The 11,161-nt window shown below is 45.0% G+C and overlaps 2 protein-coding genes across 2 annotated transcripts; both read right to left on the reverse strand.

The window, feature by feature from the left end:
• Positions 1-2,618: 2,618 nt before the first annotated feature.
• On the reverse strand, positions 2,619-4,339 carry LOC307238826 (interferon alpha-inducible protein 27-like protein 1). The gene is made up of 4 exons (XM_080011978.1): positions 4,118-4,339; positions 3,956-3,991; positions 3,663-3,821; positions 2,619-2,942 (listed from the first exon to the last, which is right to left on the reverse strand). Exons 1-4 carry the CDS (start codon positions 4,125-4,127, stop codon positions 2,857-2,859), a joined length of 291 nt encoding a protein of 96 aa, XP_079868104.1. The 5' UTR covers positions 4,128-4,339; the 3' UTR covers positions 2,619-2,856.
• Positions 4,340-8,028: 3,689 nt separating this feature from the next.
• Positions 8,029-10,895, reverse strand: marcksl1a (MARCKS-like 1a). The gene is made up of 2 exons (XM_080012800.1): positions 10,577-10,895; positions 8,029-9,436 (listed from the first exon to the last, which is right to left on the reverse strand). The coding sequence occupies exons 1-2, from the start codon at positions 10,658-10,660 to the stop codon at positions 8,909-8,911; spliced, it is 612 nt and encodes a 203-aa protein (XP_079868926.1). The 5' UTR covers positions 10,661-10,895; the 3' UTR covers positions 8,029-8,908.
• Positions 10,896-11,161: the final 266 nt, after the last annotated feature.

An 11,161-nucleotide genomic window follows, 5' to 3' on the forward strand; every position in this document is an offset into this window, starting at 1 on the left:
TAAATATCAAACATAAACAGAAAAAAGCATTACAGTGTTAATACACTTACCTTTTAGTGGGAACGGTGTTGTTGATCACCAATTTTTGCCAGTGCATCGAAGTCTGGTGTTAGTTTTGTTGTGGCAATTCTCAGAACAGATCTGATGTGTTCAGCACTCAACTGGGATCTGTGGTGTGCTTTGTCGGTGTTCATCACACTAAAAGTCTGTTCTCACACATACGTAGAGGCAAACAACACCAGCATCCTCTGCGCCATCTTCTGGATGTTTGGAAATTTGGCTGCGCTTAATGACGCATAAAACTCATCCAGTTTAAGAGAGTTGAACTTCTTCTTCAAGACGGTGTCACATTGGAGATCAATCAGTTCCAACTGCAACTCCTGTGCCGCCGTTTCAGGGTCTTGTGAGAAGGGACCTGACACCGGCTGAAGTGACTTGTCAATTTTTCCAAAATCAGAGAACCGACAGCAGAATTCTTCATGCAGGTCATCCGGTGATTTGCTGTATTTTTTCACATGTTGCGGGGCCTCTTTCAACGTAGCCAGTGTGAGGAAATGAGCGAATGACTTGTTTGACATTTGCTTTGAGAATGAAGCTAGCTTGGTTTTGAAGGCTCTGACGTTTGTATGCATTTCATGCACAAACTGGTCTTTCCCTTGCAGCTTCACGTTCAGCTAAATCTAAATCACAAAGCCAATCTGTGTCACTCAGCTCAGGAAACTTGTCAGCGTTCTCAAGTAGCTCCAAAAATGAGATCATCTCCTGTTTGAGCTCCCACACTCGTTGACATACTTTCCCCAAACTTAACCAGCGGACATTAGAACGGTAAAGCAAGTCCCCGTGATCAGCGTCAGTTTCTTCAAGAAACTTAATAAACTGACGATGGTGAAGTCCCCTCGCTCGAATAAAGTTAACAAGTTTTACAACTGGCTTCCCCACGTGGTCAAGCTGCACGGTTAGGGTTAGTTAACCCCTAACCCTAACCCTGACCCCTAACCCTAACCCTAACCCTAACCCTAACCCTAACCCATAACCCAAAGACATACAGACATACAGAGATTCCTTCCTTTGCAGTTCAATGCGTAACAAGTAACACATGAGTTGTTGATGGTGATGTTGACTAGTTATAGGTTGTTTTTTTGACACAGTGTACTCACAACATGAGTTCTTATCATTGACTTATCAGCACTAACATACAAAACAAAGACTAACACTATTTTTTTCTGATTCCTCACAGCATCTTCCACTTGTATCTGCTTGAATTGAGAAACAGGAACCCATTCACTTAAGTTAGAGGTTGCTCCAATGGTCCATGTCTGCTTTGATTGTTTCTAGCCTCTGTTTCTAGTTTCTAGAGTAAATGTAAAAGTAAATGACTGGTTTTCAGTCAGTGGGACACGTAACCTGGAAGCTGTTAAAAAATAAAGTATGTTCTGAAAAAGCCTCACAAAATATTTTCCCATGCGACATATATAATATTTTGATTTGGATTCATGTGAGTACTTCATGTAATTTGGAAGCCACTAGAAAAAAAAAAAGATTTATTACATGATCCTTCCAAATCAAGGCCGTCGCAACAGCCAAGAAGAAAATGAAAGAAAATTCGATGGAATTGGAAGAGTGAGTGTTTTTAAACTCAAAACATCCAAGTTTTTAAAACATTCCAATTAATTTCCGAGAGGCCCACATCTTCCACAACTTCAATGGCAGCCACTGCATTAGAGCAAAATAAAAAACATAATTATTTAAAGATCTTTTCTTTCAAATACATGAGTGATAATAACTAAGATAATTACGAGTAGAACAATGGATATTTAGCTAATATCAAATAAATAAGAGGCTTATTAACACCGACCCACGGCGAGGAGAGTTGTCGCTCTTAAACGTACCACTAGAGGGCGTCAGAGGGTCATTTACCTTATCAGGGAACATTATCTTTCTATTCAATAAATCCAATAAATGAACAATATTGTTTTATATTGACTGATGTTGTACTGTGTCTCAACGTGAATGAGTGTGGCATGCCATCACGTGTTCTGAGTGAAACACAGAAAAATGGATTTAAAAAAATTGCTCAATCAACCAAATTAACCAAGTTCAAGTTCAAGAGATTATTTGTGAAATGAACTAGTTACACACATCTGCACACTGTGGGGACTGTGGATCACAAAAGACACTAAATATACATCACCGGTCCATAAATGATTATGCCTAGGCATTTATTTACACTTCCGGAAGTATTGTGATTTTCTAAGTGGGTTATACTGGTTTAAAAAAAGGAACTTTGTGCGTGAGTGACCTCTAGAAATACAAGATATGTTAAAATAACACAGGGACTCACAGGTCCCTTGAGTAGGGACATCTTAGGATCAGGAAAATTACACCTTAAATGTCAAATTAGGCAGCCATACTATTACAGCTGCGCTGTAGTCTCTCTCTCTGGTCAATAATTATGTGCTGCGGTGTTTAAAATCACATGACATAACAATATGCAGTGTATGAAATTGTTATATACTATTTTGCTCATTTGCATGCCAGTGATTGATTGTATATGTACCCGGTTCCTCCACTGGGAAGCCTTTCAAGACTTTAAATGTTGATGAAACACGAAAACAAAGTTGCAGACAGATTTTTAATTTGCATTCTGATAAGATGTGATGCCATTTTCAACATCACAAGGACAGAGAAGGAAAGTCTGAGGTCACCATATAACAGAGCCTTTTGGTCATTGTGAAAAAGACAGCTTGACTTGAGTTCATGGCAGTGAAGAAGGCAGAGTTTCTTCTCATGCATGCAAATAACTCATGAGAACGCTTATAGGAAAGAAACTGGATGTTTTTTTGGTAATATTTAATATCAGATGAGTAGGGCCAACACTCCTCCCACCGCTCCTCCAGTGGCGCCCACCGCAGCAGTGGCCGCTGTTGACAGACCTGCCATCCCTGGAAGATCAAATAACGACAAAGGAATAATGGGTGTGTGGAAGGAGTTCTCGGGTCAGTGTTTCCAGGCATTGCTCGCTATCATTAAATGGTAGATGGACTGGAGTTGATATAGCGCTGTTTCTTACTTTGTTACTTGCTCATCTGGAGGACTAAGTGGTTCTGTGCCTTGCTCAAGGGCACTTAGATCTCGCAATCACAGATTACAGAATCTCGATTTGCGCACGAAAAGAGCAACGTGCCCAAAAAAGATGCTTAAGTTACGATTCACCTGGAGAGAAAATGGCTGACTCGTAAACTGATCAAATAATTACTGGCAAAACAATTAAAAATACATTTTGCATAATTCATACTGAATGTTCCCGATTTAAACTTTCACATTACACCCAAATAATCATTTGCAATTCCCTGCCAAATTCAAGAATTTCTAGAGACTACAGTTCGCAGGGATCTACAGTTTGCATTCTTTTGCCGAACCGTCCGACTCTCTCCCTGATCACCCCCTCTCCATGCGTTATGTGCAGAAAAAAATCTTAACAACTTTTTAGGTGTTTAATTTGGAGGAACAGGGTACGGATCTCAGTGTTGCTCTCTGCAACCGGGGCGTCCGGACGCTGACGATTCACACATTTAAAATATATCTATGATTCCCCTTATTTATGATTCCTCATTTAAATGGGATCCCTGTGCAAAAAAACGTCATCGGTCAATGACTGATACCTGCTGTTTGCAGAACAGCCACCAAGCTGCCCGCTGCCACCCCTCCCCCGTTGGCGATGGCGGCTGCGGACATCATGCTGGCGCCGTAAGACCCGACGGCGATTCCAACTGAGGTGAACCCAAGGGCCCCCAGGGCAACAGGGGCCAAGGCCACAGAACCTGCTCAGGGGGGATAGTTAGAAAAAATACAACCAATCATAACAATCAAAGCCTGCTGTCATTTTATTGTTATATTGAAAGCGCGGCTCCAACAGGAAACATGACCCCACCATCTTTACTTCAAAATGTCTTACCGCCACCGACTATAGTTGCCGCGGCAATAGTAGTTACTAAACGGAGAAAAAGAGGAACAAGTGTTTAATTAGCTAAACACTCCAACATGAAAGAAGTCATGGCAGCAAAGGTTGAATAGCGTAAGATTTAAATGTTGAATATCAAATAAACAAGATACTCACAGAGTCCCATGGTGGACTAGGAAGGAAGGAAGACCAGGACTGTCTCTCTATGGACCGGGAAGCTGTTTACCGTCTCACCGTGGACCTGGAAGCTGTTTACTGTCTCACCGTGGACCTGGAAGCTGTTTACTGTCTCACCGTGGACCTGGAAGCTGTTTACCGTCTCACCGTGGACCTGGAAGCTGTTTACCGTCTCACCGTGGACCGGGAAGCTGTTTTCCGTCTCACCGTGGACCGGGAAGCTGTTTACTGTCTCTCTGTGCCTCAAACCCCCTCCTATTTATATGTCACGAACAGCATCATTTCTGCAGAAACGAAACAAGCATTCCTACTCTAGGAGTAACCTTAGTAGAACACTAGAGGCGGGCAGAGGATCGTTTTAATTGTGGACCAAAACAAGGTCAGTATTTCCGCATCCTCCGTTCAAATATTTTCTCATCTATAACCGGAACCACCAGTCTATCTAGTCCAGGAAACCTAATAAACTGACGATGGTGAAGTCCCCTCGCTCGAATAAAGTTAACAGGTTTTACAACTGGCTTCACCACGTGGTCAAGCTGCAATATGGATTCACACAGTTCTTCCTGGTGAATTTTGCAGTGTAGGAAACTTACCTCCTGCTCAGGGTTGTCCTCTTTCACCCTTTCTCCTGGATTCTTTTGAGCAGTCCGACGTTTTTTCCCGTCATATTTGGCGATCCAACTGCGGTAACGTTGGCGAGTGTACCCCAAGGTAGCTTCTGCCTCTTGATGACCGCCGACACACTGTCATACAAGTCCTCTCCCCGTGTTTTCCCTTTTAGGGATTCCATGGCCAAAAACTCCTCCGTTATCTCAAAATTGTCATTAATCCCTCTCTTTGTCAAGTCTTTGTCAATTAGTTCAACACGGCGAGTCGCTGTCCTGCGTGATAAGCACATTTTTTCAAATTTGTTCTTGCTCTCAGGACACAAGATACCTGTTGTCTCTACCATGCACTCTTTCGGAGAAAGGCTCGCTGGCTTTTGCTAATTTGAACGCCAGCAAATAACTTGCCTTCGTGCTTGATTCTTGGATGGCGGTTTGTCGGATAAAGGTGTTTTTCTGAGCCTGCAAGCCAGCTGCCAACCTCTGAGCGGTAGCCGTCCGTTCTTGCGTTGATTGTTTGTTAGCGTAATTAGCATGCTTGGTGGAAAAGTGACGGCTGATGTTGTATTCCTTTAAAACCGCAATAGTTTCTTGGCAAGTAAGACATACAGCCTTTGAGCGGACTTCAGTAAAGAAGTATTTAGTTGTCCATTCCTTATTAAACACTCGGCACTCACTGTCAACTTTTCTTTTCTTTGGCCCACTCATTGTTGCTGACATCAAAAACTAAAATAGATTAAAAAAACAAGACAAACAACACCTTCTTTGACTCTAATGAGCGGACAGCATATCAAGATAAATGTCCTCCCCCCAATTATCATTAATCAATAAAATCTTGACTTTTCCATTTCCTTATCCTCATATTATTCGATGTGTGTTACTGTTTTTCCGTCAACGGGTCGTATTGCCTAGAAATGATTGATTTAATGGTAGATCTTCAATGAAACCAACAATTCATCGAAACTCTAGTAGCCAACTGCAATACCTTGAGAATAACCCCCTTTTGCGCTGTAGTGCTTGAAAAGTTCTTGAAAAAAAACGCGATCATTGGAAAAACCTGTGATATTCCTCCTGGTTTTGCTATTGGAAATCGTAACGTAGTACAAATTTTTCCAGAATCGATTTTACGACATTGATTATGCCAGGAGAATTTAATAATGTATGTATTGTATATTAATTAATATGTGTGTGTGTGTATATATACACACACACACACACACATTAATTATGCTTCGCAATGTTCGTTTTATGTCCAATGAGTTGTCAAATAGGGCCTCGCTGCCCCCTACTGATTCCCTTGGGTATTGCAGGGAGTCCGCAGCCGTTATTTATTTCCTTCATGTATGTTTATTTTATTTTTATTTTATTGTTCTCTGGCTCAGTGCAAAGGAGTAGGAGAATGGGGGTGGCTTCTTTGGGGTGAAAATGCCATTAAAATTGGGTTCCATTCTTGCCTGGGGCGCTGTTGGCACTGTGCTTCAGTGGGTTCTCTCCTCATTAGGGGCCTTTCTGTGTGGAGTTTGCATGTTCTCCCTATGCTCACATGGGGTTTCCTCCATATATCATCCGTAAACACAAAAAAAAAACATGCAGATCGTCGCCTGACCAGCATGACGTTTGAAATTGGTCCCAGGGTGCATCGCTGTATGTTGCCCACTGCTCCATGCAGCCCCCTGGAAGAAGGACAAGCCAGAATGGGTTAAAAGCAGAGAACAAGTTTCACCAGCCACCATTTGAAGTGTGTGTGTGTGTGTGTGTGTTGCCACCGTAGGTGCATGTGTTGTTGTGTTTGTGCCGTGTGACAAATAATTTTCTTATTCCATCTTAGCTATGACTAACTTTTCTTGTTTTTGGTGATGTTGACTGGTTTAGGTTGTTGTATTGAGAGAACTATGGACAGTACATGCCGTTCAAAATGTAACACTTTCTAAGGCACTTTAATGGCACAGGTTAACAAAATGTTGCTCAGGCGATAGAGGAGGTTGTCTAGTGATGGGAAGGTGCCCGGGTCAATCCCCGGCTGGTAGAGAGCTGAAGTGTCCTTGAGCAAGATTGAAGGTTGCTCCGATGGTCGATGTCTGCTTTGTCTCTAGCCTCTCATGTAAGTCGCTTTGGACAAAAGCTTCTGATCAAATGTAAATGATTGATTTTCAGTCAGGTCACGTCACGTAACCTGGAAGCTATTAAAAAAGAAATTATGTTCTCAAAAAAGACCCACAAAATATTTTCCCATGCGGCATATATAATATTTTGATATTGGATTCATGCGAATAGGTCGTATAATTGGGAAACTGCTAAAAAAAAAGGATTTTTTTATATGACCCTTTCAAATCAAAGCCTTTTCACCAACCAAGAAGAAAAAGGAAGAAGACAGGTCATTTATTCCAAATCTAAAGCTCGATGCAATTGGAGGAGTCAGTGTTTTTCAACTCAAAACATCCAACTTTGCTTGGATACAAAGTTGATGAACAATTATAGATATTGAAATGTATTTATGTATAAATGAGGTCAATATAATTGTTCATTTTGGCTTATGCCCAATGCCATCAGCAGTAGGATTTTAAGTGCATTTAAATGCATCCATGAGGTAAATACCATCAGAGTATGTCACATTCCAACTAGGCTGCCATTATAGGCTCGGCTTTTCAGTGCTTATTGTTGTTCCCCGCTCTTTGCACTTTGTCGAACGTCGTCCACCAAGTTGACGCGTGGAGAAGCGAGGGCGCCATCGCCGGGATAGACGGAGCTCTGGTAGGATTCCTGCGGCTCCAAACCAGGAGGGAGGAGGATGAGGCAGGGCATCATAAAAAAGGGTGGACGATCTTCCCCGGAAATCAGAAAAAAAAGAGGAAAATAGTGCCGCGGAAACCCCAGCACCGGCCAAAGAAAGGGTGACGCTCAGGGTATGCATAATGGTAAAAGTTGCAATGGTAAATTGAGCCTATTAATGAGCTGTGCGCGCCCAAGACATCTTCTGACATGAGCTCTGGCGTCGACGAGGTTTTCTAAACTTGTGAAATATAAGCATTTCAAAACGCTGAGCGACGTTGTAAGTAGTGGAATATCAGTAGTAAATAATGGTGCGTCATTGTAGATTGTATGGTGACAACAGCACGGCTTCACATGAAGTGAGTTTAACCCCTATCGCACCTTACACCTGCTCAATGTATCTAATCCAGCCACCCCCAATTATTTTTTTTCCGGAAACGACGAAGCCCACGACTTTCCGGCCGGAGGAAAGGGATGAGACCTGCGAAAACCAAATCATGAGGCACAACACGGGCAGAGGGGATCAAACATTTATTTACCCTTATTAAAAGTTACAATAAAACCATTGACATCTTTAAACAATAGCAAAATAAAGAGAACCAAAAAGATTGGCCAAACATATTTACAGAGACAAATTGCAGATAAAAAGCTCACATCTTGTATACAACCCCAACCCCTTCATCATAAACTCTGAAATGTGAACACCGCAAGACTCGAAGCTTGAATGTGGGATTTAGCCAGAAAAGAACTGAAAATGCACAAACAAGACATAGCTCTCTCCAACCCCCCCTGCCCCCCCTCCCGATTTTCACTTTTCTATACAGCACAAAATACTTGAAATTTTGGGGTAAAACGTAGGAATGTCGATTTCTAAAAATTAATAAGAATTTTGAAAGGTTTATGTGTCCATGTAACAGTCACTTTTGAGTGAAGGAGACGGTCTTGCCCTGGCTCCGCAACCGTTGTCAAAAAACAACAAAAAAAAAAAAAAGAGGTTTAGATCCCAAGAAGATGAGAAAGTAAAATAATATGTTATAGGGCTGCCACGCTTTTTTGCAAGGATGTTTCTCCGTGAATTGGGAAAATAAGTCAGTATTCCTGATTGGCGCCACATCCAATCCGTTACCTTCGCCACACGCCAGTTCCTGTGTGTACCAGTTGGGGGCGACGCGAGCCGTCGCTTCCATCAGAGAGGGCCCGGTGAGATTCCGTCTGTCGAAGAACTAATAAAAAGGCAGTGAACTGGTGGTTGAATCAGCAAACGTGATATATCCTTCTTTGTCTTCTTTTGTAGATTTTGTTTTATAACTTTATGAACGTGGCACGAGTCTCTCATATATATATTTATATACTTTAATCTTGGAAAGTCAGTTCGGGTGCCGCGGGAGGGGCGCCATCACTCGGCCTTGGCCTCGCCCTCGGAGGCCGCGGGTGTCGTGATTTCGGCGGGGGAGGCGGGCTCCTCAGCGGGGGCCGCGGCCTCGGCGGGCGGGGCCGCCTCCTCGGCGGCCGTGGCCTCTCCCTCCGGAGCCGCCGCCTCTTCCTCTTTGGCCTCGGCGGCCGGCGTCTCCTCTTTGGTCTCCTTGGCCGCGTGGCCGTTCTCTTCCGGCTTGTCCTCGGCGGCGGCGGCAGCGGGGGAGGCGGCCTCCTCCTTGCCCTCCTCGCTGCTCTTCTTGGTCTTCTTCAGCGAGATGCCCTTGAACTTGAACGAGTTCTTCAGGGAGAACTTCTTCTTCTTCTTGCCCTCCTTGGCCGCCTCGCCGTCCGCCTTAGCCGCCTCGCCCTCGGCTGACGGGGCCGGCTCTATGGCGTCGCCCGCCTCGCCGTCCTTCGCCGGCTCGGAGGTGCCGTTGCCGTCCGCGGCGGCCGCCTCGCTGTCTGGCTTGGCTGACACGTCGCCGTTTGTTTTGACGTGTCCGTTTTCCTGCGGAGGGAAGAAAAGAAAAAAAAAAAGAAAAAGAATGGTGACGATGCGCATCGCAATAATATTACATGTTGATAAGTGTAGCCAGGGCAACCTGACCTCGGTAAACAACCGTTGAATAGTCATTTATAGTATGTGTTTATAGTATCACTCGTGCGGTGCTTGGCAAGGTGCTCAACGACTGTTTGCAACACTCCGCGCGGCCACTGGGGGGCAGTCGTGAGTTGCGAAAACGGCGCTTCGGAAAGCCGCTCGGAAACAAAGGAATCCCCTGAAACCTGCTGCACTCCTGCAAGTGCTGCTACAGCCCCCGATCGACGTGCAATGGAAAGGAAAGCCGTTTCGACTAAAAGCCGGAGCCCAAAGACAATTTAGGCAGCCGACATTCGGTTACGACCCGCAAGATCACGGTCGCGGTGCGCGGCCGGGACGAGAACGGGCGACATGCGGGGCGTCGGATTTTAAAACGACTCGATTATCTCGATCGGTTCTCGGTCGTCTGGATAAACGCAGTAATCGGAAGTTGTGCCTGTTAAAATAGCAACCGGGAGGAGAATTTACTTCACTCCACTCTGCGCGGACTGCGTTTCGCGTCGTTTGCGCCCTTCTCCGCATCTTTGTTCGACGAGAGTGCGCCTCCCCGGTCCCCTCCAACCAACTCGTGACAGAATATCGACCCAAAACGACCAGAAACGCTCACATTCACCGTTCCCCCCCCCCCCCCCCGCCCCATCGGTTATAGACGCAGTTTTGCCACAGATCCAACATTTTGGGAAATAAAAGGATCGGTAAGGATGTGTGGACTGGTCTGAAATATGCACAGATTTTAAGGATTAAAAAAAAGGAATTTAGCGGCATTTCGCGTCACACAGGTGGGTTAAAAGTGTGTGTATATATATACATACACACATATATACATATAAACACAACAACTATGCACTATACACTGTCGACGACCTGACCAAGAAGTGGGCGTTGAGCCATGCGTTGAGGCGGTAAGGATAATAAGGTACATTTGGTTACGGTGATGACGAATTTGGGTGAAACCCAGGTTGGCAGCGTTGCGGTCGTTTTCGGCGAAACCCGAGGTGAGGCTCAAAGACGAAAAAGTCAAATTTGGGCTGAAGCCACGGTCCTCACCTGGCCATTGGCTTTCACGGCTGCGGGGTCCGCGGCGGCTTTCCCCTCTACAGTCGCTCCACCCTTGGACAACTGGGCTCCCATCCTTCCTTTGCGGGTTGTTCTGAACAAAAAAAATAAAGGAGAGATTCTCAAAAGGAAAAAAAAAACCTCAGGGGGGGGGGGACTCGAGAGCAGGGGTCCGGCACGGGGGGATGGCTGACTCGCTGTTTTGCTGTCGTTCTTGTCGTGTTTTGTTTTTCAAGCGGAGGAAAAACCATCCAGACGGATCCCTCGTCCCCTTGCTTGTCTGCGCGGAAGATCCCCTCACGGCGGCCGGGCTCAGATTAAAGGCTGTGGGGAGACAAGGGTGAGTATTTCAACCGCGCCTCAAAATCGACCCCGGGTGCCGCCCGTGGGCGTGGCCCCGAGTGTTTGTCCAATGAGGACGCGCGGGGCGGACCCCGCCACCGCCCCCACCCACCACCCCCACCCTCACCCCCACAGGCCCGTCTCCCTCTCTAGTCTAATGCTCACCCAATTGGAAAAAAAAAAAAAAAAACCCAACAAAAAAAAAACATATTTGCATTCTTCCACAGCGAATGT

The sequence above is a fragment of the Zeus faber genome, assembly GCF_960531495.2.
Source record: "Zeus faber genome assembly, chromosome: 13".
In the NCBI taxonomy this organism is placed as follows: domain Eukaryota; kingdom Metazoa; phylum Chordata; class Actinopteri; order Zeiformes; family Zeidae; genus Zeus; species Zeus faber.

Excerpts from the sequence above, each read along its gene's own strand:
- LOC307238826 (XM_080011978.1), bottom strand. Across the intron at positions 3,822-3,955 it reads GGCAACTATAGTCGGTGGCG|GTTCTGTGGCCTTGGCCCCT; the intron begins GTAAGACATTTT and ends CCCCCTGAGCAG. Across the intron at positions 2,943-3,662 it reads GGCTGTTCTGCAAACAGCAG|GGATGGCAGGTCTGTCAACA; the intron begins GTATCAGTCATT and ends TTGATCTTCCAG.
- marcksl1a (XM_080012800.1), bottom strand. The coding sequence starts at position 10,660 with ATGGGAGCCCAGTTGTCCAAGGGTGGAGCGACTGTAGAGGGGAAAGCC. Across the intron at positions 9,437-10,576 it reads CCGTGAAAGCCAATGGCCAG|GAAAACGGACACGTCAAAAC; the intron begins GTGAGGACCGTG and ends TTCCCTCCGCAG.